The sequence below is a fragment of the Pelophylax lessonae genome (genome assembly GCF_965119305.1).
Source record: "Pelophylax lessonae genome assembly, chromosome: 5".
Taxonomy (NCBI): Eukaryota; Metazoa; Chordata; class Amphibia; order Anura; family Ranidae; genus Pelophylax; species Pelophylax lessonae.
Genome location: NC_138772.1, coordinates 545,382,011 through 545,409,961, shown reverse-complemented (window position 1 = coordinate 545,409,961; position 27,951 = coordinate 545,382,011). Strand labels below are relative to the sequence as shown.

The following is a 27,951-nucleotide window of genomic DNA, read 5'->3' as shown; positions in this document are numbered from 1 at the left end:
TGCACCAGATTTTGCACTCTAGTTTTAATAAATCAACCCAATGTCACTTTGCCCAAAGTGGCAAATTGACAAGGTCTTTTTAAAGAAAAAAATAAATGCTCTGGGTATAAAACACTCACTTCCTGCTGAATCCTGCAGCCCCTCCTGTGACCTCCTATTTGGCTAGTGAGGCTGAATATCGTAGTGATGGACATTAGGTAGCAGAAAGATCTTGCATCAGTGCGACAGGCATTTGGCCATAAAAGCTATGTTTTGTAGACTGCTGCAGGTATGTACAGACACCCTGCTGGACAACACAGCTCAATACTGCATTCACGGGGACCTCACTACCCCTACATACCCTCTACTTTGCCCACTCGTCTTACCCCCGGTTTACCCTGCTGGGAGTATCCTCATTGTTTCCTCAAATACTTTTACAGGCTACCATCATTCTCTGTCACTACTGACCATTAGTTTTGAATTCAGATACTTCACCTGGCTAGTTGTATTGATCGGTTCCCTTTTCTTTTAATTGTCCTGCAATATTCCAGAACCAGAAATGCTTCCTCTCCCATGTGGAGATCGTTGTCTATGTATCTAAACTTGGGATCTACCGATATCGTTTTTTTAATGCCAATACCGCTATTTTGGGACATGTAAAAAAATATAATTTTTTTTTCCACAGGTACTCTTGTGGAGGGATCTAAAAGACCCCAAACTCCTCCTCTGCACTTAAAAGCATTCAAAACGCCAAGTTTGACTGTTTTGAATGCTGTAATTTTTTTGAATTTTGCGCCGAGCACCCAGAAATGATGTCATGACATCACTTCCGGGTTTTTTACATGGAGACCCAATCAGAGCCGAATGCGGCTTTGATCGGGTCTTTTCTTCGGCAGCCGTGCATGTAGGATGCACGGGTCTGTCTCCCAGTGGGATGTCCCCTCCCGCTCCTTGTAATGACAGCCAAGCGGCTTCTCAGCCGCATCGGTCATTACAAGATAGGCAACCTTTGGCTATGGACGCCGGTACCGGGGTGATGCCTCTTAGCTGCAGGCATCACTCCGGTACAGCACTTTGCCAAAATATTGGCAATATCAGTAACCTCAGGGGCTGATTCCGATATATCGGGGAAAGTGCATATCGGCCCCCGATATATCGGTGCTGCCGATAATTGGTCAATCCCTAATCGAAACCACTCATCATAAGAAGATTGCCCTCCCCCCACAGTAAAAATAAAAGCAAAGGAAATTCCCTTTTAGGTAGCCCATACATTAAGCAATTTTTCCCTTCAACTATGCGGTGAAGGTAAGAAAATTGCTTGATTCCCCCATCAACACTAACTCCCTCCCACAGGGATACTGTACTGTGTTCTGCCAACGGGGAGCCTTCCCCACTGACTGGGCGTACAAAAATAAAATTTAAAAAAATAATAAGCTGGTTGTACTCAAGTCAATCAATGGATCAACTTCAGTACAACCAGCCTGCCCATAGACAGATCTAAATTCACCCAGGTTTCTGTAAACTGCATCCTAAATGTGTTCATTAGTAAATCGGATATTACTAAGAGCCAGAGGGATCCAAAATACACAAGCGGGAGACTTTGACATAAAGGGGTTGATTTACTAAAACTGGAGAGTGAAAAATCTGGTGCAGCTCTGCATAGAAACCAATCAGCTTCTAGTTTTTTTTTTTTGTGTCAAAGTTTAATTGAACAAACTGAATTTAGAAGCCGATTGGCTACCATGCACAGATCCACCAGATTTTGCACTCTCCAGTTTTAGTAAATCAACCTCAAACGCATCTTTCTGCTCCATAATGGTTCACCGATGTAAAGCCAAGACGTAGGGCCGTTCTGCTCCATTATCAGCTGGCTGACCTCAGAGACAGCTCTTCATAACCACAGTTCATGGGGGTCCATGGGAAGGGAAAACACTAGATTTACAGGGAATTGCGATGAAAAGGAGGCAGACACCCCATAGCTGACGGTGACTGGGAAAAGGGGGGACCTTACAGGATATTTCTGAGGGCGGGGAATCATAAGTCTAAAAAAACCAATGACTTCTAAAATGGTGGAAACTTCCAATAAACAGAAATAATTCACATCACAACATTAAAATATACAAAAGAAGGAAAGAAGGGAAAAAAAAATGACAAGTTTAAAAACTTTCCCCGATCAAAGTCATACTGAACACAAGATCCTGGCTAGTCATGCGGCAGAATACATACCTGGAGGTTGGTGAGCTGCTGGTGCTGGTGAGCAATTGTTTGTTTCACTAGGACACTCTTGATGCTCTGTTCCATTGCATATTTCTTGGCCTATAACAAAGCAGTGACATGATATCAGAAAGGGAAGACGATCCTACCACAAGCAACAGTTTCCTCACCGTCTTTAAAAAAAAAAAAAAACAAAATAAAAAAAATAAAAAAAAACTTGCAGAAGACAGATAAAGGGCCTCCGCCAGCCCATCTATTTTCCACATCACACAGCATATACTTCGGCCTAGGTTGGCACTCTGAAGGGACCCTCAGCTCTACAGGGCCCCTACCTTACCTCGCTATGACTTGGGCCAGGAGGAGCAGCCACCTCCAAAGCCTGGTTACCTTTCTCACCCACGGTGTTCATCCAGCATTGGGGGACCCCTATAAAATAGAAGCGGGAGAAGCCCAGGAGGGTCTGCTTGTGTAGCAGCTTCAGTGACAAAGAACTGACCAGCTTCTTATATGGATGTCTAAAACAGGTGAGAATATATACCTAGCTATCACAGGAAAAACACAAACCAGAGCCATACACAGCACACCATGCACAGCACACCCCTCCACACACAGCATCACAAGTGTGCCAAACACACAGCAGCATCAACCTAAAGGGAAAAAAATAATGAACTCCATCTATAGTATACATATGCCTACCCATGATGAGAAAAGGCTAGATTTAGTTTATTTTTTGGCAAATAAATCATGGAAGAGATTACACATACATACCTTACATACACACATTGTTCTCCCCAGAATTTATTTTCAGCTGGGTGGGATGAAGGTAGCTGAGCAGCCAATATGAAATGATAAAAAAAAAAAAAGGGAAAAGGGGGGGGGAGAAAAAGTTGAACCTTGCAATAATCATTACAGCTTTCTCGTCGCTATGGAAAGCGCTCAAGTACTCCTAGGACGTTTGTTAGGTGCAACCTTACAGAATCTTAAGCCTCGTACACACGCACCGATTGTTGGCTTGTTAGTATGATGCTTCCGACAACCGACTGCGACTTTTCGGCCGAAAAAAATCTGGTGTGCATGCTATAAAATTTTTGTTGGCCGTCACCAGAACGGCCGATTGTTCCTCAGTCAGTACAGATTTCGGCAGACAAAAATGTGATGAGCAAGACTGGGCATGCTCAGAGAAGAAAAAACACACGGAAAGTAAAACAGCACATGACATCACTTCTGAAGTTGGTTTTTGTTGGCTGAGAAAATTTGTGTGCAGTCTAGAGCACATTTCAACCAACACCACTGGACAAAAGACGGCCGATCGGTCGGCCAACAATCAGTGCGTGTGTACGAGGCTTTACTCTCCTGTTAGGAAGCAACAACGTGCGTTTGCAATCAGCAAAGTGTCATATAGCTGTAGAAACCAGTAAATGTTTATTGTGCTCACTTTACACTTGAGGTGCCCTCTGAAGAGTGATCCTTGGTGGATTGCTCTGCAGAAAGCATTTTAAAGGCAGTGAGGAGGCGTTCTAACTCCTAAAAACCCACACCACCGTGCCATAGGTGAATGGGTTGGAGTTCAGAGGGCAGTAATGCCAGCTGAGTGCAACGAGAAGGGTAATTTTTGCCATGGAACATGTGCACCCCCATTCAGCTACCTTTGCAGCCTAAAGTGGATTGGTTGGGGAGGGGGGCAAAAAGAACATGTCCTGCCCCCCCCCCCCCCCCCAATTCAAATGTAAGTGAGGCCTAAGCGGGTAGCTGTCAGTGACCGGATTGCCCTGACATTTCCACTGCAGCACCGGTCCCCTACCTTAGAACAAGCCTCCAACAGCATGTGGATGCAGGCTCTGCATTTATGAAGACCTCAAAGCCAATGCCCAATAACAAAACAGGTTCTCACACAATGGCTGCGAGTTCAAGATTCCAATACCAGGAGGACAAGGTGCCCTGATGAAGATAAAGATACGAAGGAGGACAACCTCCTTCAAAGCTGCGATAGATCGTGCTTGCCGGCCTGCATGTACAGTGACCAGAATACCTGCACAGTGCACACAAGTATTAAAGCAGTAATAAACATCGCTTGATTGCTTATAATAAAGTTTACCTGTAGGTACAATGAATAGGTCTTCTAAAATGTGCATTTTTTTAGGAGATATTCCCATTTGTAGCAGCCGGTGACATCACCAGCCGCTGTGCACTGCAATCTGAATGGGCTGATGTCGTCCATTCAGAGTGCCGTGCTGCGATTGTGGCGCCCACACACCTGCATGGGAGTGACGTCATCGCAGCTCAGCTTTTCAAAACTCCAGAGCCTGTAAACCCAAAAGGAATACTGGGTGAAGATGGAAGCCCTGGCAGCGGTTGTAGCGGGGCAGCTCGCCGATGGAAGGCTTTGTTTGAAGATACGTTTTTTTAAGGTGTTCTTATGCGATGTACCCTACACATTATGACATTAAATGCCAGAGGAAAAGTATTTTTTTTATTTACGATGTTACAATTGCTTTAATTTATGAATGAAGACTGCAAGCTGTTTGCAAGCTTCATTCATATAGGAACAGCTGTCCAAGTGTAAAATCAATCTCTATACGCAGTGAAGCATGCTTGTTATACTCACTGTGGAACCTAAGGGGTAAATCCTCTGCATTGCGTAAAAGGGCTGCTTGATTTCTTCTTCCCCGATCGTCCCCCTTCTTCCACAGTCCCCAAACCATCTCCTGATAAAACAGAGCCTTGGGGCCCTTGCTCAGTTTGTGCTGCTAGAGTTTATTTTTCTTGGGAGGGTGTATGTGATCAGCACAGGGCTAATCAGCACTGTCCAGACAGAGAGTCAGGGGTCATGCAGCCTCATAGCACAATCAGGGTAGAATGAAAACTAAAAGCTTTAAAGCGGAGCTCCAGTCTATTATAATCAATGGTTGTTAGTACTAGTACATTATTATTTGGATACTGTCCTAATTGCCTTAATGCTTGCTCTTCTGAGATCATGTAAGTTATTACAGATTTAAGAATAAGGCAGGGGCCATCGAGGATGTGGGCATCTGAATCCCGCTCGTGTTTTCCCGGGATAAGGTGCAGCTGGCTACCCAGCATGCACCACCTGATCTCGCGCCTGCACATTAATGCTACTGAGCGGCTCTTCCTCTTCCTGACAGGTTGCCATAGCAATGGCGGCGTGGGTGGAAGTTCCCGCCCCATTTCTATGGCAACCTGTCAATCAGGACATCCCGGTCCCCCCATTCGCGCATAATTTCTGGCCTGGAAACAACGCAAGATTTTGTCACTAGGCGATTCGCAAGGGCTGCTGGGATTCATGACTCCACTATCCCAGGAGCCCTTGTGAATCGCCCACTGGCGTAATCGCCTAGCCGGACACAGCTGGAAGCGTGGCTGAAATGAGAAGAAAAAAAGGTATTTCCTTACATTGGTAAAAGCATTTTTAAAGGGGATAAACGTACATAGCAACTATATAAAATGGGTCAAACCCGGCTTTAAAGTCACAGGACTGCTATATACTGCTGATGGGAAAAGGTATTTAGCAGTTTATATTTACTGAAATAATTGCATTTCCATGTTCTGTGTACTGTGGGAGCCCAGATAAAGTGACTGGAGGCTCCTGGGTTTAGTAAAACTTGAAGAAGAGTTATGGAAACACAGAGCTGGACCCGTCTGTCATACTGACAGCCAAGCCTTGCAGACTGCACAGGGAGAGGATCTCCTATTGTAATCCACAGGACTTTGCCGACTGTTACACAGCCAGTCCTGTTCTAGATATCAGACACTGTCAAAAGGAGAGGCTCACATCCCAGCTGAACCCCTCCTACGCAGGCCACAGTGCCCAAGGCAGGAGCCTTTCCTTCCGCTGCACCTGCCCAGCTAAAAGGCTCTGGGGAGAACAATGCAATATAAACACACACACACGCACAATATATACACCAGTTATACATACTAACAACTGTCCAATGTGTGCGGATAAAGAGCCAAGAACTATAGTGGGAAATTCTCACAAGTGAAGTGCCCAGGAGATAAAGAGGGAAGATGTGGCTCAGTCCACCAGACTCCCACCCACCACTTGGTGGAGTGATCCCTTAATCCCTATAGCTAATCCGTACCCATCACTGTATAAATTCTCACAGCACCAATGTGAAAATGAAGCCTCAGTGCATATAGCTGTCTGGTGTGTGGTGTTATTCCCAGCAAGCCATGGTTTGGAAAATAAAAATATGTCTAGACTACCACCATGGTCAGCTGAATTAAAGAAGAAAAGCTCCAGCTAAACAGTTACAACGTTGAAATGCATATATATTTTTGCAATTGTGTTCAACCAACCAACAAACCTGCCACACTGTATATAGCTTGGGGGGTGCCACCAATATTTAAAGTGACTCTGTAAAAAAAAAAGCAAACACCTAAACTGTTAACAAATATTAAGTGCAATCACCAAGAGGTGCATGCACATACCTTCAGCAGGATGGAAGCCCCTCCCCCACTGCTACACCCAAATCTCAGGACCTTTTGATCTTCAAAGTAAACTTTTGGAGGGATCGCACGCTGCTGAAGGTAGCTAGGTGCCTGCAGATACACTTAACCAATTCTCTTCCCTTTTATGTCTGACACCTATCCCTCCCTGCTGCCTACCAAAGCCGGCCATTCTTGGATCGAAATTTGTCCGGGTAAGAAGGGACAGGCCGAATTTCGAACCATGTTGTACACAAGTCAATTCACCCTGGATTTGTGTACAACCAGCCTGTTTTTCCCCTAACGATTAATGCGGTAGACTATAGCCAGCAACACTAATCGGGTTCAATAGCACTGTGGGAGGGAGGGATTACCCCATCAACACTGACTTTGCTAGATTCCCCTATCAACAATTTCCGTGGTGGAAGGAAAGAAAATTGCATATTCTATGGCCTGCCCTAGTGAATGATAAATAAAACTATCACATTGGCAAGAACCCCCCCCCCCCCCCCCCGAATCCCCGTGTGCCTAAGGCAGGTCATAGATGATTCGATTTTGTTTCCTTCAACCATGGGTTTCCCCCCATCAACACAATCAGTGTCGATGGGGGAATCTCTTGGCAGGGGGTGGGCATAGGAAGCCGTTCCTGCCAGGAGAACAGTGATTATAGCCAGCGGCTATTGCCACTGGTCATAATTACATGTAAAAATCCATCATACTGGTTGTACAAAAGTTGATAGATGGATAGACTTGGGTAAATCAGGCTGCCCATAGATGGTTCGAATCTCAGCCGGTTCAGCAGGGATTTAAACATCCATGGCCGCCTTAAGCTTTCTCCACCCCCACCACCAGCCCGCCGTGCCTAAACACTCCTCCCCGCCACCATCCCGCAGTGCCTAAACACTCCTCCCCGCCACCAGCCCGTAGTGCCTAAAAACTCCTCCCCGCCACCAGCCCGCCGTGCCTAAACACTCCTCCCCGCCACCATCCCGCAGTGCCTAAACACTCCTCCCCGCCACCAGCCCGCAGTGCCTAAAAACTCCTCCCCGCCACCAGCCCGCCGTGCCTAAACACTCCTCCCCGCCACCAGCCCGCAGTGCCTAAACACTCCTCCCCGCCACCAGCCCGCAGTGCCTAAACACTCCTCCCCGCCACCAGCCCGCAGTGCCTAAACACTCCTCCCCGCCACTAGCCCACAGTGCCTAAACACTCCTCCCCGCCACCAGCCCGCGGTGCCTAAACACTCCTCCCCGCCACCAGCCCACAGTGCCTAAACACTCCTCCCCGCCACCAGCCAGCCGTGCCTAAACACTCCTCCCCGCCATCACCAGTCCGCAGTGCCTAAACACTCCTCCCCGTCACCAGCCCGCAGTGCCTAAACACTCCTCCCCGTCACCAGCCCGCAGTGCCTAAACACTCCTCCCCATCACCAGTCCGCAGTGCCTAAACACTCCTCCCCGCCATCACCAGTCCGCAGTGCCTAAACACTCCTCCCCGTCACCAGCCCGCAGTGCCTAAACACTCCTCCCCATCACCAGTCCGCAGTGCCTAAACACTCCTCACCGCTATCACCAGCCCGCAGTACCCAAACTTCTTCCAATCACCAACCCACGGTGTCTAAAAAATAACTGAGAGCCACAAGCACTGCTTGTGCTATGCAGAGATGCCTGGCTTGTTCATAGTGCTTCAACATTCCCAATCTGATTTCTGCAGTGCAGGGGAACTAACGAAAGTGAACACAGATTTGGGGAATTTAAATGAGCATTTTTAAACACATTTACTAAGTCCTTTATAAAATGCATAACTAGAAAATGTCTTTATTTCCCTAAATGTCTGCTATAAAATAAGCCTATTATGTGAGAAACATGCAAGATGTCATTGCTTATCTGCCCTTTAGAAAAAAGCATGCTGCCACAATGACACTTAGTTCAATACTTTAAGTCACTGACCTGGAACCAGTGAGCAGGATTTTTGCTTTGTACACTTGTTCCAGGTCAGTGACTCAAGGTACTGAATCCACCGGGTCAGCATAAACAACATTATTACAAACAGATCATCAATACCTGCCTCTATGACGGGTTTACATTGACCGCTGAACTTCTTGATCTCTTAAAAAAACTCAAACATCATCATCCCGATTTTCACAAAAAATAAGGTGTTATATTAATCCATGCATACAGCAATTAGAGACTATGGGTGTGCATTGCTCTGTAATGACAGCACCTCTGGCAGTGCCCAGGCAGGCTCACAATGGCACAGTGTTAGGTCACATCATTGCTCACCTTCTGTAAGGCCTCCTGCTGCTCCGGGGTGAGAGGGGGGAGACCCAGCTTGGACGAAGTGCTCTGTCCATTTTCTAGCTTGATGGAGTCAACACCCTGAGGAAAGAAACAGAAGCATAACATTTCCAGATTCATTTCACCATCAAAACAGTGCAGCTGGCAGGAAAAATAAAAAATATTAAATATGTTTTTTTTATTGAGCTGGCCCAAGAGATGAGCCACACTTCATCTCCCCAGGAGCAATCTGGAATGAAGACCAGCTCATTTTAAAAGCAGCATGGTCAAAGCAAACATTTTTATTAGGCTTACGCAGATACCTTTTTTTTTCCTTTACAGCGAGTACCAACACTTGTGCTCAGGTACTCGCCGATACAGAGTACCGATACCTTTGGGGTGCAATTTAAGCCCATACAAAATGAATGCAGATGAATCCCATTCATGTACTTGTGAAAATACTCTATCGGTGCATTCCTAATACTGACCAATGTTATTTTACATGTATGTCAGTCATGCAAACTTGTCCCAAAACAAGCATCTGCAGAATGTCGGGTTCAGGCTGTGGAGCTCGGCTCCCATCCAGCTCAGGGAAACTAAAGCTCCTTTCACACAGTCCGTCTCCGCCAGCGGACTCTCTGCTGTTAAGCAGGGATCGATCCGCCGATCCCCACTGAGCAGGCAGATGACAGCTCCTTCTCCACTCTGTGTGCAGAGACGGAGCTGTCTGATCCCCGCTGTCCTCTATGGGGGGAATCGGATGAGAACGGACAGTCGGAAAATACGGTTTCCATGCATCCGGATTTCACAGACAGAATCGGATAGCAGTGGGTGTAAGCGGAGAGGTCTCCATTGACATCCGCTACCCCATAGGGATGCATGGCGTATCATATCAGATCTGCCTAAAAAACTGACAGGAGGATCTGATCGGATCATTCGTGTGAATGAGGCCTAAGGCATCTTCAAGTATCAGAGCCCTGCTTAAAGTGGAGTTCCACCCATTTTCGTAACTTTAGATGTATGTAATCCCCTTTAAAACGACTTTTACCAATGGAAACTTTTTTTTTTTGCTAGGTCCGATCGGCGATGACGTCATTCAGCGATTCGCAGTGTGTGCTGGGATGTATTCCATGCCAGAGATCTCGCAGTATTACCCAGGAGCTGAGCTGTACTGTGTGTATTCAGGCCGTGACCTGCCCCGCCTCCTCTCAGTGAGTTGTACTGTATGCATTGTATTCAGGACGTGCTCTGCCCCGCCTCCTCTCAGTGAGCTCAGTGAGGATATAATGCTTTCAGTCCTCGCTTACTGAGAGGAGGCGGGGCGGAGGCGGGGCAGGTCACGGCCTGAATACACAACAGTACAGCTCAGCTCCTGGGTAATACTGCGAGATTTCTGGGTAACACTGCGAATCGCCGAATTACGTCATCGCCGATCGGACCCGGAAGTGAGGAGAGGAGGAACAAGAAAATAAGGTATTTACTAGCAAAAAAAAAAAAAAGTTTCCATTGGTAAAAGTCGTTTTAAAGGAGATTACATACATCTATGTAAGCCAACGAATTAAAAATGGGGTGGAACTCCGCTTTAACCTACCTGTGTTCTTCTCAGCGGCCATGCTGTGAAACACCAGCAGGGGGTGGTATATTCCAAGTAAGCAGGCTGTCCCAATTATCAGACTTCTTGTTATGTTTCTCAGCACTCTCCCACAATAACAGCAGCCCGTGGATCGAACCACAAGCTGAAAGCCATCACATTTTGGGAATGTGCTGGCAAAAATATGAAATTTCTTGGTATAATCAGTGTTCTGTGCTAGCAGAGGTCCCCCCTCAACAGCAACAAGACAGAGGTTTGTTGATTTATAAACACAAGAACAGCAAAGTGAAGCCTCCTAAAATAAGGAGATATTTCCACGTCTCATTCCTTCCAAAATCCCAAAAATAAGAGGATTATTTCTTGTTTCAGGACAGTGGGTGGGGCCATACAAATCAACCTTTTATGCCAAAAAAGACCAATGAACTTCCAGAACAATGCTGGCGTATTAGTACAAATATACTCTAGATCAGGGATAGAGAACCTTGGCACCCCAGATGTTTTGGAACTACATTTCCCATGATGCTCCTGCACTCTGCAGTGTAGTTGGGCATCATGGAAAATGTAGTTCCAAAACATCTGTGGTGCCAAGGTTCTCTATCCCTGATCTAGAGCTATTCATTCCAAACTGCCTATACCCACTTCCTAGATTGTCCTCGATGGGTCCCAAGCCCTACTCCATAGAAGTCCTGGTTTCCATACACTGCACTGATGGCCAAAAAGCATGAAACAGCTGTATGTAGTTAGAAATAAATGATTCTAATATTAGGATATATTTGCAGCATGCACCAGCAGTTCTGGGCATGCATCGGACTTTTGGGGCATAACAGAATAATTTGCATGGCTCTGCCCACAGTCCTGAAATTACCAATGGATTCTGCCAGAATTTCAATGTCCTTACAACTATCAAAACAATGTTAACAAAAGATTGCTTGTGCTGATGTGAACTACAGACCCCCCCATATGAGGGGGAGGGGTGTCTATAGTCCTATGGAAGCGTGACAACCTTCCATTCACACAACACAGTGAGTGAGCGCTGTCATTCCAAGACAGGAAGGGAGTCATTTCTATCAGTCTCTGTACCAGAGGAGCTTACACTGCAAGTCCTCCCCACAGTCACACACTATTATTATTATACATGTATATAGCTCTGACATATACTTCAGTGCTGTACAGAGATCACTGAGCCAGTCACATCAGTCTCTGTACCAGAGGAGCTTACACTCTAATGCCCCCCCCAGTCACACACTGTTATTCTACATGTATATAGCTCTGACATATCCCACAGTGCTGTACAGAGATCACTGAGCCAGTCACATCATTCTCTGTACCAGAGGAGCTTACACTCTAATGTCCCCCCACAGTCACATCATTCTCTGTACCAGAGGAGCTTACACTCTAATGCCCCCCCCCCCCGCAGTCACACACTATTATTATACATTTCTATAGCGCTGCCATATACCGCAGTGCTGTACAGAGAACACTGAGCCAGTCACATCAGTCTCTGTACCAGAGGAGCTTACACTCTAATGCCCCCCCCCCCCAGTCACACACTATTATTCTACATGTATATAGCTCTGACATATACCACAGTGCTGTACAGAGATCACTGAGCCAATCACATCAGTCTCTGTACCAGAGGAGCTTACACTCTAATGCCCCCCCCCCCCCCCCCGCAGTCACACACTATTATTATACATTTATATAGCTCTGACATATACCGCAGTGCTGTACAGAGATCACTATCCCAGTCACATCAGTCTCTGTACCAGAGGAGCTTACACTCTAATGTCTCCCCACACTGAAGCAAACAGCAGGGCCAATTCCATCACTTGCAAAAATCTGGCCCCACAGGACAAGTGGCATAAATCCAGGTCAGGTCAGGTTACCTGCAGCAGTTCTGCAGCAAAGGCGCAAACCTCAGCAATCTTCATTCAGTGAAACTAAAGACTCTGTGGATTCAGACCTCATGACTTATCTGAAACGCTGAGGGGCCTATTTAAGTGTGTGTGTGTGTGTGTGTGTGTATGTGTGTGTGTGTGTGTATGTGTGTGTGTGTGTGTGTATGTGTGTGTGTGTGTGTATGTGTGTATGTGTGTGTGTGTATGTGTGTGTGTGTGTGTGTATGTGTGTGTGTGTGTGTGTATGTGTGTGTGTGTGTGTATGTGTGTATGTGTGTGTGTGTATGTGTGTGTGTGTGTGTTTATATATTTTTATGTAGGTTTCACAATCCCCAGTATAGTCACTTAATAGAGTCACATTTACACTTATGAAACTTCAAAATTGTGTGATTTCCAATTACGACTTTACAGTGTGACTGTGTTGTGACTTTGGCTTTGACTATGTGCGCTCTACAAATTTGCATGTATGTCATTCAGGTGCGATTTTCATGTGACTTTTGAGGGTTTACACTGAAGTCTATGGCCCTCACGTTGTATGAAAGTCGGACCCAAATAGTGCAGGAACGACTTCTCACAGATAGGAACAGTACTCCTTGAAAAACATACGGTTTGTCTTGTAATGCGACTTTGGGGTTCAAAAGTCGCATCACAAGTTGCACAAGTGTGAATGGGTCCTTAACCACTTCAGGACCCAAAGGATTTTCCCCCCTTAATGACCAGGCCATATTTCGCGATTCTGCACCGCGTTACTTTAACGGACAATTGCGCAGTCATGTGACGCTGTCCCTAAATACAATTGATGTCCTTTTTTTCCCACAAATAAAGCTTTCTTTTGTTATTTGATCACCTGTGCGATTTTTATTTTTTGCGCTATAAAAAAAAAAAAAAAAAAAAACAACAATTTTTTTACATTCTGCTATATAACATTCCCACAGAAAAAAAAAAAAAGTAAAAATCTAAATGTAACATTTTAGGCCAATTTTGTTTTCTGCTACAATTTTTTTTTTACCAAAAATATCGCAATAAGCGTTTGTTGATTGATTTGCGCAAAATATATCACATCTACTAAGGGAAAGATTTGTCATTTATTGTTTTTTTTACTAGTAATGGCGGCGATCTGTGATTTTTAGCGGGACTGCGACATTGCGGCGGACAGATCGGATCCCTGACTGATATTTTTGAAACTTTTGGGGGGACCAGTGACATTACTACAGTAATCAGTGCTAAAAATATGCACTGTTACTGTAAAAATGACACTGGCAGGGAAGGGGTTAACACAGTAAGTGATCAAGGGGTTAAATGTGTACCTAGGGGCGTGTTTCTAACTGTATGGGACGGGGCTTGTGAAATGATCACAGACACCTGGAGCTCTGTGATCATTCAAGAGAGAAGAACGGTCGGCTGTGTTTACAACAGCTGACCGTTGTTCTCTCTCAGTGGGGAGTGAGCGCGGGTGTCAGGCAGCAATCGGAGCCGCCTGCCCCGTGTATTGGAGTCCCCGCTGACAAGTGGGGCCGGGAGTGCTCTGCTGGCGGTGCGCGCTCGCCCCCTAGCTGCAGCTACGCAGCTAGGGTTCACGCAGGAGGGCCGCCCTGCCGCAGTATAACTGCGGTGGGCGGTCGGGGAGCCGTTAAGGTTCTGCTAAAACTCTGAATGACAACACAATAAAGATTTACCTATTAGACACACCTAATCTACAAATCTTGCTCTTGGTTGAGACTCACAGAGCCAAACAAAACCTTACTATGCACCAACCAGCACTCACCATTTGCAGATTTATACAAATGAAGGTTTCTGAACTCTGCAATATGCAGCCAGAGATCGGCCACTATGGGTTTCTGCTCTTTTAGACATCAAACAATCCTCCCCAGCTCAGAGGAAACATCTTGAAAAGTCCTCAACATAATAAAACAACGTATTCCTCAAAAAGTGTTACATAAATCCAGGAGCCTGCAGTCGCTATATCTGCTCTCCCACAGTACACAGAATGTGACGTCTCCCAGAAGATTGCAGGGAGGGAAGGGGAGAACTTCCACTGGAGCCGCCTAAAAGTTTGAAGCGGGTACCTGTCAAATCTAGGTAAACCGCCCCCCCCCAAAAATGACATGCCATGCCAAATGTGGCATGTCAGGGGGTCAAGAGCACTTAAAACAGAAGTTCAACTTTTGAGTGGAACTCCGCTTTAAGGTCTCAGCATACCAGGACATTTTGGACAATTTCATGCTCCCAACTTTGTGGGAGGAGTTTGGGGATGGCTCCTTCCTGTTCCAACATGACTGCACACCAGTGCACAAAGCAAGGTCCATAAAGACATGGAGGAGCGAGTTTGGGGTGGAAGAACTTGACTGGCCTGCACAGAGTCTTGACTTCAACCTGATAGAACACCTTTGGGATGAATTAGAGTGCAGACTGAGCCAGGTCTTCTTCTCCAACATCAGTGCCTGACCTCACAAATGCACTTCTGGAAGAATGGTGAAACATTCCCATAGACACACTCCTAAACCTTGTGGACAGCCTTCCCAGAAGAGTTGAAGCTGTTATAGCTGCAAAGGGTGGGCCAACTCAATATTGAACCCTACGGACTAAGACTGGGATACCATTAAAGTTCATTGGTGTCCCAATACTTTTGGTGATTTGTGAATGTGGTGGTGAGAAAGGTGGAATTTTAACACCCAGCCAATGCACATTTGCATTCACAGCAGCAGGACGTTGTGCGAGTGGAGTGCGCTCACAGCACACTGGCAGAGCTGTCAATGACCCTATGGCTACAATATACTGTCATGGCTTATGATTGACATCCAGTGGGATAGGCTCCTGATCACATGGCCAATCAACGCAGTCAAATGATATAGCAACCACGCCACCGCCTGGGTATTGAAACCCATTTAAAGGGCCGCCTGGAGGCAGCAATAAGGGGTTAAAGCATCAATTTTAGAAATAAATAAATGCACATTTGTTTGCAGGTAACAGAAATGTCCATTTATTATTTTCTGTTGCAGGAGCCTGTAAAGCGATGCACTTGTGATCAGTAGATTGCTGATGCCATGAAGGTCTCTTGAAGACTGTCAGTGTATCTGTGTGATCATACATCCCCCCCACCCCCGACAGGATGAACTAGCACAGTGCTCCACAGCAGCGTGGTAGTTCATTGAGAACTTAAAGCCGACAGCCGCTAAGGGTTCATTCAGACAAAAGGAGCCCCGCACAGATGCACCGTTTTCAAATAGTGGCAGCTAGTACGGGGGAACTTCTCCCCATACTGCTGGCACAGGGGCTGCAGCACTGGGAACATGTTACATGCATGTCCCACTCTAAAATCAGGTGACACATGTAACATGTTTCCAAAAGTGAACTTATCCTTTAACTGTGCAACTTCCTATTTTTTTTTTTTAACCGCTTGCCGACTGCGCACAGTATATTTACTGCGGCAGTCGGCCCCGGCCAGGCAGAGTGACGTAGGTCTACGTCGCTCGCCTGTCACTCCTTCCAGAGCCAATAGCGGGCGGGCGCGCGCCCGCTGAGGCGCGCGCCCGCCTCGGCTCGTTCACGGAGGAGTGCGGGAGTGTGACTGGCGGACCCGATGTCCGCCGGTCACACTACGATCGCCGGTACAGCGGGAGAAAGACAGAGCGGCTTGTGTAAACAAGCCGCCTGTCAGTTCTCCCTGTGTAAAAGTGAAGATCAAACAGTTCTACTATGTAGAACTGTTGATCTTTGTTTTTACACTAGTAGACCTGTCCCTACACAGTTAGAATCACGCCCCTAGGACACACTTAACCCCTCCCTGTCCAATACTGTTAACCCCTTCCCTGCCAGTGTCATTTCTGCAGTAACAGTGCATATATTTAGCACTGATTACTGCAGTAATGTCACTGGTACCCCCAAAAGTGTCAAAAATTTCAGTCAAGGGTCCGATCTGTCCGCCGCAATGTCGCAGTACCGCAAAAAAAATTGCAGATCGCCGCCATTACTCGTTAAAAAAAAAAACACCAAAAATGACAAAAATCTTTCCCTTTGTTAGTAAACGCAATAACTTTTGCGCAAACCAATCAAAATACGCTTTTTGCGATTTTTTTTACCAAACATAGGTAGCGTAAAACAAATTGGCCGAAAATTTTAAAAAATTTTGATTTTTACATTTTTTTTGGGGGGAATTTCATATAAAAAAAAGTGAAAAATATTGTTGTTTTTGCAAAAATTACGCTCTTTTTTTGTTTATAGCGCGTGATCAAAAAATCGCACAGGTGATCAAATACCACCAAAAGAAAGCTCTGTTTGTGGGAAAAAAAGGACGTGAAATTCGTTTAGGTACAGCGTCGCACGACCGCGCGATTGTCCGTTAAAGTCACGCAGTAAAAAATCGCAAAATAACCCCTGGTCTTTTAGCAGGAAAATCCTCCGGTGGTAAAGTGGTTAAACAGGTCATCTATAATTTATAACTAGCTTAAAGTGTTACTAAACCCACAATCAGTCTGTATACGCAGTAAAGCATGCTGGTTATACTCACTGTGGAACCTAAGGGGTTAATCCTCTGCAATGTGTAAAAAGGCTGTCTGATCCTGTCTTCTCTGATCCTCCCCTTTTTCCATTGCCCCCAATTCATCTCCTGATAAGCCAGCCTTTAGAGGCACTCTGCACATGCTTAGTTTGATGTGTATTGCTGGAGATTTTTTTTCTTTTCTTCGGAGGGTGAATGTGATCAGCACAGGGCCAATCAGCACTGTCCAGACAGAGGGTCAGGGGTCCTGAACCCTAACAGGACAGTCAGAGTAGAATGAAAGCTGCTATATACTGCTAATAGGAAAAGGTATTTAGCAGTTAACATTCACTAAAATAATTGCATTTCCATGTTCTATGTACCGTGGTGGACCAGATATAGTGAATGCAGGCTCCTGGGTTTAGTAACACTTTAACCGCTTGCCGACCGCCGCAAGTAGATTTACTGCGGTGGTCAGCCCCTGCCAGGCAGAGTGACGTTAATTAACGTCACTAGCCTGGGAGGGTCTGGGGAGCGAGCGCGCGCCCACGGAGGCGCGCTCCCGCGCAGTCACGGACCCCCCCGCGCGTGTGACCAGCGGACCCGATGTCCGCCGGTCACTCGGCGATCGGCGGGGGAGAGGGAGAATGTCAGGTAGCTTGTGTAAACAAGCCACCTGTCATTCTCCTCGGTGTAAAGACACTGATCACACGGATCTACTATGTAGATCCGTTGATCAGTGTCCTTACAGCTCAAGCCACAGCCAATCACAGTAGAAAGCACGCCCCTAGGGACACACACAGCCCCTCCCTCCCAAATAAAGTTAACCCCTTCACTACCAGTATATTTTTACAGTAACAGTGCATATGTATAGCACTGATTACTGTAGAAATGTCACTGGTAACCCCAAAAGTGTCAAAAATGTCAGTCAAGGGTCCGATCTGTCCGCCCCAATGTCGCAGTACCGCAAAAAAAAAAAATCGCAGATCGCCGCCATTACGCGTTAAAAAAAAAAAAAAAAAAAAAAAAACACCAAAAATGACAAAAATCTTTCCCTTTGTTAGTAAACGCGATAACTTTTGCGCAAACCAATAAAAATACGCTTTTTGCGATTTTTTTACCAAACATAGGTAGCATAAAACAAATTGGCCGAAAATGTTAAAAAATTTTGATTTTTACATTTTTTTTGGGGGGAATTTCATATAAAAAAAATGTGAAAAATATTGTTATTTTTGCAAAATTGTCGCTCTTTTTTTGTTTATAGCGCGTGATCAAAAAAAAAAAAAATCGCACAGGTGATCAAATACCACCAAAAGAAAGCTCTGTTTGTGGGAAAAAAAGGACGCCAAATTCGTTTAGGTACAGCGTCGCACGACCGCGCAATTGTCCGTTAAAGTCACGCAGTGCCGAATCGCAAAATACCCCCTGGTCTTTTAGCAGGAAAATCCTCCGGGGCTTAAGTGGTTAAAGGTTAGATTAGACAATATGCTGTATGTTCCTTCAGAGCTACTGACAGTATTTAGTTATATGGATCCATTTTGTTCATTTGCCACATTGTCTGAACAATATGGCTCGTTTGTTTTTTTATGTTGCGAAAATTCAATAAAAACATTGAAAGAGATTAGACCCCATAGGATGTACACACCAATAATATTTGCCTCACACTCTCATGCTTGGCAATATTGAGGCAAATATTATTGGTGTGTACATCCTATGGGGAAGCGGTGACACGTTTTGCACATGGTGTGGAGAATATTCAATCAACAATGTTTGATATTTCACAGATATACATGTCCAGCTATGGATATGTTCACTTTAGACTTTATTTGATTTATGCGCTTTATTATCACTGGGTGTTATTCACTGTTGCATTTATCATTGCTTAGCGCCCCCATTTACCTTTATTTTGTGGGTAGATCTGTTAATCATTCATTACTATGTAAAGTGGCAACTTTATTTTGATTTATATTTATGGTTTCACTCTTGTTTCAGAATGCTGTAGCGAGGTCTGATTTTTAGATCCTGAGGAGGTAATAATTCCCTGTATATTCTGCTGGCTAAGATGCCCATTTAATAGCTTTTGGAAACTAATCGACTAGGGCTGGGCGATATGGCTGAAAACTGTATCACGATATCAGTATTTCATATCGGTCGATATTGATAATTATTGATATTTTTTATTACCCATTTAAAATAAGGACCCTAGGGTGAGAATGCAGGGCGGCTGGCAAGGTGCAGGAGAATGCAGGGCGGCTGGCAAGGTGCAGGAGAATGCAGGGCGGCTGGCATGGTGCAGGAGAATGCAGGGCACTGGCATGGTGCAGGAGAATGCCGGGCACTGGCATGGAGCAGGAGAATGCCGGGCACTGGCATGGTGCAGGAGAATGCAGGGCACTGGCATGGTGCAGGAGAATGCAGGGCACTGGCATGGTGCAGGAGAATGCAGGGCACTGGCATGGTGCAGGAGAATGCAGGGCACTGGCATGGTGCAGGAGAATGCAGGGCACTGGCATGGTGCAGGAGAATGCAGGGTGACTGGCATGGTGCAGGAGAATGCAGGGCACTGGCATGGTGCAGGAGAATGCAGGGCACTGGCATGGTGCAGGAGAATGCAGGGTGACTGGCATGGTGCAGGAGAATGCAGGGTGACTGGCATGGTGCAGGAGAATGCAGGGTGACTGGCATGGTGCAGGAGAATGCAGGGTGACTGGCATGGTGCAGGAGAATGCAGGGCACTGGCATGGTACAGGAGAATGCAGGGTACTGGCATGGTACAGGAGAATGCAGGTGACTGGCATGGTGCAGGAGAATGCAGGGTGACTGGCATGGTGCAGGAGAATGCAGGGTGACTGGCATGGTGCAGGAGAATGCAGGGTGACTGGCATGGTGCAGGAGAATGCAGGGTGACTGGCATGGTGCAGGAGAATGCAGGGTGACTGGCATGGTGCAGGAGAATGCAGGGTGACTGGCATGGTGCAGGAGAATGCAGGGTGACTGGCATGGTGCAGGAGAATGCAGGGTGACTGGCATGGTGCAGGAGAATGCAGGGTGACTGGCATGGTGCAGGAGAATGCAGGGTGACTGGCATGGTGCAGGAGAATGCAGGGTGACTGGCATGGTGCAGGAGAATGCAGGGTGACTGGCATGGTGCAGGAGGATCCGGGGTTGTGGGCATACTACAGGAGATGCAGTGCTGTGGGCATGGTACAGGTAGACCATGCCCGCAGCCCTGCATAATGGCAGGTAGTGAAGCTGTTTCACTTACCTGTTCCAGAGGCGCCTTCATTTAAAAAATAGCGCCGCCCGGCGCTGCCACGTCATTGCGCACCCGCCGCCACCGCTCGTGTAATTTCGGCTATTCCCGGCCTCTCCCGAGCGGCGGCGGCGCGTGCGCAGTGACATGTATGCGACGGGCGGCGCCATTTTTAAAGCTTAAACCCGTCAGAGCGGACTTTTCGTTTTATCGTTAAAAGTCTTTTATTGCTATCGAAAATGTCACTATCGCGATACATATCGGTATCGTTTCATCGCCCAGCCCTATAATCGACACTCCCGGCTGACACCACCGCTTACGGAAGGGAGTTCCACATCCTTAATGCTCTAACAGTAAAGAACCCCTATATGTAGCTTAAAAATAAACCACTTCGCCTCCAATTTCAATGAGTGGCTGCGTGTCTTCTGAAGCCATCTGAGACTGAATGTTTTTCCCTATGCTAGAATAACCATTGGGACATTTGTAAACACTCAAAAAAAGAAAAAAAAAAAAAAAAGTTAGCTTTTCAGATATGCAGATTGTTGGTGGGAGGGTTGCAAAGCTGCACACTCGTGTTCTACAGGGAAGGTCTGCTTTATTTCCTTCTCCCAAATTAATTGGCCAAATATTCGTTTATAGAGCTTGCAGTGCGTCCACAGTTACAGATCACCATCTCTGATTACTATTCGCCACAACAGGCACCAATCCTCTTGTGCTTTAACCACTTGCCAACCGTATAACGGCATTATACCGCGGCAAAGTGGCGCGCTGCTTCTACTGTGATTAGTCACAGCAAAAGCCGATCAGCAGGTGCCGGTCAAAGGATATCCGCCAGCACCCGCTGATCAGCGAATAGGATGGCAGAACCCAGCTCTGCCTCTAAACAAAGCAGAGCTCCATCCTGACAGCGGGGATGTGCAGGATTATGTTTTCCTGCAAAGCACATCCCTTTCGTAAAAAAAAACGCACACATAGAGTAGATATAAAAAAAGTCTACACACCCCTGGTAAAATGTCAGGTTTCTGTGATGTAAAAAAAAAATGAGACAAAGATAAATCACTTCAGAACTTCTTCCACCTTTAATGTGACCTAAAAGCTGTACAACTCAGTTGAACAACAAACTGAAATCTTTTAGGTGGAGGGAAGTAAAAAAATATATATATATGGTTGCATAAGTGTGCACACCCTTAAACTAATACTTTGTTGAAGCACCTTTTGATTTTATTACAGCGCTCAGTCTATTTGGGTATGAGTCTATCAGCATGGCACATCCTGACTTGGCAATATTTGCCCACTCTTCTTTGCAAAAACACTCCAAATCTGTCAGATAGCGAGGGCATCTCCTGTGCACAGCCCTCTTCGCATCACCCCACAGATTTTCAATTAGATTCAGGTCTGGGCTCTGGCTGGGCCATTCCAAAACTTTAATCTTCTTCTGGCTCGGCCATTCCTTTGTTGATTTGGATGTATGATTTGGGTCGTTGTCATGCTGAAAGATGAAGTTCCTCTTCATGTTCAGCTCCTCTAGCAGAAGCCTGAAGGTTTTGTGCCAATATCGACTGTTGTATTTGGAACTGTTCATAATTCCCTCTACCTTGACTAAGGCCCCTGTTCCAGCTGAAGAAAAACAGCCCCAAAGCATGATGCTGCCACCACCATGCTTCACAGTGGGTATGGTGTTCTTTTGGTGATGTGCAGTGTCGTTTTTACACCAAACCTATGTTTTGGAATTATTGCTAAAAAGTTCAACCTTGGTTTCATCAGACCAGAACATTTTCCTACATGCTTTTGGGAGACTTCAGATGTGTTTTTATTAAATGTAGCCGGGCTTGGATGTTTTTCTTGGTAAGAAAAGGCTTCCGTCTTCCCCTCCACCCCATAGCCCAGACATATGAAGAATACGGGAGATTGTTGTCACATGGACCACACAGCCAGTACTTCCCACATATTCCTGCACCTCCTTTAATGTTGCTGGAGGCCTCTTGGCAGCCTCCCTGACCAGTTTTCTTCTCGTCTTTTTATTAATTTTGGAGGGACGTCAAGTTCTTGGTGATATCACTGTTCTGCCAGATTTTCTCTACTTCATGATGACGGTCTTCACTGTGTTCCATGGTATATCTAATGCCTTGGAAAGTCTTTTGTACCCTTCTTGTGACTGTTACCTTTTACCAATGAGATCCCTCTGATGCTTTGGAAGCTCTCTGAGGACCATGGCTTTTGCTGTAGGATGCAACTAAGAAAATGTCAGGAAAGACCTACTAGAACAGCTGAACTTTATTTGGGGTTAATCAGAGGCACTTTAAATGATGGCAGATGTGTACTGACTGTACTGTGATTGCTCATCCATTTACATCAGTTTTTTGTCCGATCCGTTTTTTTTTTTTGACGGATGAAAAATAGGGCATTCATCCGTTCCAAAAAACGGACATTGACGGAAGCGGATGAAAACGGATGATCATCCGTTTTTACATAGAGATGTATTGATGTCCGTTTTTCATCCATCAACGGATGGATGAAAAATGGACAAACGGACCGTATGTTTGAAAGGGGCCCAATTCCGAACACAGTTACATCCCCAGTTATAAGAGGGTGTGCACACTTATGCAACCACATTATTTTATTTTTTTTTTTATTTTTCCTCCCGCCCCCTACAAGATTTCAGTTTTTTTTTTTCTCAATTGAGTTGTACAGTTAATAGGTCACATTAAAGGACCAGTTTACACCACATGCAGTCCAGCGAGTTTTTAATATGCATCAAAAAAGTATGGAAAGTAGGTTATATGGTTTCCAATGGCATAGTTCACACCAGTGCTTGCAGTTCAAGAAAAAAAAAAAAAAAAAAGAACATGCTGCATTTTTCCTGCACTGAACGCTGTGGAATGCTGTAAAACGCATCAAACACGCACTGGAACACACGTCCTTATTTAACCACTTAAGCCCCGGAGGATTTGGCTGCTCAAAGACCGCAAAATAGGGCCTGATTCGGCACTGTGTGACTTTAACAGACTATTGCACGGTCGTGGGACGCTGTAACCAAATTAAATTAACGTCCTTTCTTTCCCACAAATAGAGCTTTCTTTTGGTGGTATTTGATCATCTGTGCGATTTTTATTTTTTGTGCTATAAACAAAAAAAGAGCGACAATTTTGAAAAAATAACAATATTTTTCACATTTTTTATATGAAATTACCCCAAAAAAATATGTAAAAATCAAAATTTTTTTAACATTTTAGGCCAATTTGTTTTCTGCTACATATTTTTGGTAAAAAAAAAAAAAAAAAAAATCACAATAAGTGTATTTTGATTGGTTTGCACAAAAGTTATTGCGTTTACTAACTACGGGAAAGATTTTTGTCATTTTTATTGTTTTTTTTTTTTTTAACTAGTAATGGCGGCGATCTGCGATTTTTTTTGTGGGACTGCGACATTGTGGCGGACAGATCAGACCCCTGACTGACATTTTTGACACTTTTGGGGTTACCAGTGACATTACTACAGTAATCAGTGCTATACATATGCACTGTTACTGTAAAATGACACTGGCAGGGAAGGGGTTAACTATTAGAGACGCAGGGGTTAAGTGTGTCCCTAGGGGCATGCTTCTAAGGCTCCGTTCACATCTAGGCGTTTTGGGGCGTTTTTGGGGCGTTTTTCTGCTCTAGGATCAGCTCTCAAAACGCCCAACAAGACAAATCCTATTCATTTCAATGGCCCCTGTTCACATCTGAGCGTTTTGACGCTGTATACAAAACGCCCAACGCTCAAAAAAGTACATGAGCTTCTTTTTGGGCAGATTACAGGCGTTTTCCATTGATCTCTATTCAATCTAAAAACACCTGCACAAAAATCGCGGTAAAAATCACGGTAAAATCGCGGTAAAAAACGCCGCAAAAATCGCGGTAAAATCGCGGTAAAAAACGCACGAAAAACGCTACGCTCAGGTGTGAATGTAGCCTTACTGTTAAGGGGTGTAGCTAGTGATGTAAACACAGAGACATACGATCCTACATAGCAGGATCGTATAGTCTCTGCTGTTACATCAGGGAGAATGACAGACGGCTTTGTTTACATCAGCCGCCTGCCTTTCTCCCTTTCCAGCGGGAGATCGCGAGGATGGCTGTGAACGAGCGGGGGCGCGCGCTCGCCCCCTACAGGCTCCTGGGCGAGCGACGTAGTACTACGTCACTTTGCCCAGGAGGGGCTGACTGCCGCAGTAAATGTACTTGCGTCGGTCGGCAAGCGGTTAAAGCGGAGTTCCAGCCATTTACTCACCTGTCCAACGGTCCAGCGATGCGGCCGCCGGAAGCCTCGATCCTCTCCCTCGGCGCCGGCATCACTGCTGTGGGCACCCGGCTGTTACAGTTTGCGGCTTCACAGCCGGGTACCCACTGCGCATGCGCGAGTCGCGCTGCGCGCCGTGATTGGCCGGCAATCTTCTGGGACCTCTGACGTGTCCCAGAAGATTGCAGGGAGGGAGGGGGAGAGGAGAACTTCCGTTCAGGGCGCCGCGGCGCTCCGAGCGGAAGTGGGAGCGGGTACCTGTCAAAACTAGGTACCCGCTTCCCCCCCCCAAAAAATGACATGCCAAATGTGGCATGTCGGGGGGTCAGGACTCCCTAAAGCGGAAGTTCCACTTTTGGGTGGAACTCCGCTTTAAGGTTAAGAAAAAAAGAGGGGGGAAATGCAATGGACTGCATCAAAATTGCACATGCAGAAAAGTATCTGGATCGCATCCGGACTGCGTTTCTATGGTGTGAACGGTCCCTAAAGCTATAAACACACTATCCAACTTTTGTGTTTAGATTTCCTTCATATTTACCTTTTCTATGTAGTGGAAGGGCCTGCCAGACTGCATACAAATTGAAAGGGTTTAGGTTTGACCTCATATTATCTGGTTTTGGTAAATCTAAAGGAAAAAATCTTCAGAAAATCTTATAGTGTGTATGGCCCATTAAGGTGGAAAAAGTTCTGAAGTGATTTATCTTTGTCTCATTTTTTTAAATCACAGAAACCTGACCTTTTACCAGGTTTGTGTAGACTTTTTATATTCACTGTAGTACACACAAACACTGGTTAGGCACACATTTAACCTTTTGATTGCCCTAGATGTTTAACCCATTCCCAGCCAGTGCTCTTAGTACAGTGACAGTGCATATTTTTAGCACTGATCACTGTATTAGCATCACTGGTTCTCACTAAGTGCCAGATTGGCCGCCGCAATATCGCAATCGTGTTATAAGTCGCTGATTGCTGCTGTTACCAGTATAAAATACAAATTCTAGTATATATCACATGCTTTGTAGACACTATAACTTTTGCGCAAACCAATCAATATACACTTGAAATTTTTATTTATTTTTTTTTAACCAAAAACTTGTAGCAGAACACATATTGGCCAAAATTTATGAAGAAATTAGATTTTTTTTTTTTTTACTTTTTTTAATTGGATGTTTTATAGCAAAACGTTTTTTTACCTCTCAAAATTTCAGTCTTTTTTTTTTGATTATAGTGCAAAAAAATACATGCAGAGGTGATCAAATAGCAACAAAAGAAAGCTCTATTTGCGGGGGAAAAAAAATGACAAATTTGTGTATAGCGTCGCACAACCACATAATTGTCAGTTAAAGTAATGCAGTGCCATGTAGCAAAAAAAAAAAAAAAAAGACCTGGTCATATTGGGGGGGGGGGGGGTAAATCTTTCGGAGGTCAAGGGGTTGAGTGATACTAAAGGTATTTTTTTTTCACAACAAACATGTCATAGTTACCTGCTCTGTGTAAATCGTTTTGCACAGAGCAGTCCTGATCCTCCTCGTTTCGGGTCCCTAACCGATGCTTCTGCCTCCTCTCCTCCGCTGAGTGCCCCCGGATCAAGCGGCTTGTTATAGGTGCACTTGTGTGGAGTGGAGTGCTTGCTTTCAAGTCACCCCTGTGTGTCAATAGGATACATAAAGTGTGGCTTTCCCCGCATTCTTCTTACTGGCTGTGCCTGACAGCAGCGGGAGCCAATAGCGCCTGCTGCTGTGTCTGAACCAATGGGGGGGGGGGGGGGAGCCAGGAGGCCCTAGGCTCTGATGCTCATTGTTGGATTGAGACCGGACTCAGGTAAGTATTTAGGGGGGCCGACCAATCACATAATGTGGTGCTGCAATGGAGCATCTCATAAGATAAATGAAATATGGCGTCAGGCAACACTCATACAAAACCAAACCCCTCCCATATTCCCTCCATCACTACTTCCTATGCATTGTCCCAAACCCAAAATACAGCCCCAATTAGAGCTACTCAGCAGACCACAGGCAATGGTAACATTTTACCACTCTGGTAGAGCAGACACCACGGCAAATCCCTACTCCAGGTTAACTATGACCTTACTACTTCAATACAGGGGGGGGGCGCCGGACCAGGCCGCCACCGCCCTTACAGGGGGGCGCCGTACCAGGCCGCCGCCGCCCTTACAGGGGGGCGCCCGACCAGGCCGCCGCCCTTACAGGGGGGCGCCCGACCAGGCCGCCGCCCTTACAGGGGGGCGCCCGACCAGGCCGCCGCCCTTACAGGGGGGCGCCCGACCGGGCCGCCGCCGCACTTACAGGGGGGCGCCCGACCGGGCCGCCGCCGCACTTACAGGGGGGCGCCCGACCAGGCCGCCGCCGCACTTACAGGGGGGCACCTGACCAGGCCGCCGCCGCACTTACAGGGGGGCACCTGACCAGGCCGCCGCCGCACTTACAGGGGGGCACCTGACCAGGCCGCCGCCGCACTTACAGGGGGGCCCCCGACCAGGCCGCCGCCGCACTTACAGGGGGGCACCCGACCAGGCCGCCGCCACACTTACAGGGGGGCAACCGACCAGGCCGCCACCGCACTTACAGGGGGGCGCCCGACCAGGCCACACTGCTAAGCTGCAATAATGATTAGTGTACACATTGAACTGACAGTTGCGCTTACATGGGGCGGGCGACCAGGCCACACTGCTAAGCTGCAATGATGATCAGTGTACCTCACACGCTGCCTCTGTTTACATTGTGAAAGCTGTGATTGGAAACAGCTGATCACATGATAAAGGGCCGCTGTGATTGGCCCTTTACCCTGATCTGTGATACACTGTGTCGAAGGAACACAACGGTCACAGAGCGCGCCCACTGACATCCTCCAAGAACTGGAGGCCATCTTTCGGCTATAGCGTGGGCAGAAAGTGCATAATGTAAAACAACACATTCAGTTTAAAATGGAAATGAAAGGAAAAACATTTGTGTGTGTGTGTGTGTATATATATATATATATAGCTGGGGGGAGGACAAACAGCAGAACACGGAGATTCCCAATGAAAAGCTGTGCAAGGAGGGGCTGTCAGGACAAATCTGACGATTGAAGAACAGAGCTCCCAGCATAGCTAGAGAACTGAACATGCTGTGCTCTCCTGCTTAGTGAGGTCAGTTTTTGATAGTAAAGCAGAGGAACTGGCAGGAACACTGGTGATTTCACACAAAGGAAGCAACATGAATAGAACAGGAGACTTTCCCATACGAGTAGAGAGTACAGCAGCCACATATCAGGAGTATGACGTGTCGGGGGTAACAAACGCTTTAAATAGATTGGACCATGCTGATCCACACAAACTATTTCCTTCACTAATTAATGTTCCTGCGGTCGGTGCTGGAGAAGCCGGAAGAAGCATCAGCTGCCTATACTATACCAGGAATCCTCAAACTACGGCCCTCCAGCTGTTGCAGAACTACAAATCCCATGAGGCATTGTAAAACTCTGACATTCACAGACATGACTAGGGCATGATGGGAATTGTAGTTCCTGAACAACTG

General features: G+C 46.1%; 1 protein-coding gene across 4 annotated transcripts in view; it reads right to left on the bottom strand.

Annotated features, from left to right (window-relative positions):
* The window catches only part of PUF60 (poly(U) binding splicing factor 60), an 86,352-nt gene that overhangs the window by 52,267 nt on the left and 6,134 nt on the right, over positions 1-27,951 (bottom strand). For all 4 annotated transcript variants that reach the window (XM_082257587.1, XM_082257588.1, XM_082257589.1 and 1 more), the window contains exons 2-3: positions 8,922-9,017; positions 2,206-2,295 (exon numbers count right to left, since the gene is read on the bottom strand). In XM_082257587.1, the coding sequence (XP_082113713.1) occupies positions 2,206-2,295; positions 8,922-9,017 (186 nt within the window). The remainder of the gene's footprint in view (positions 1-2,205; positions 2,296-8,921; positions 9,018-27,951) is intronic.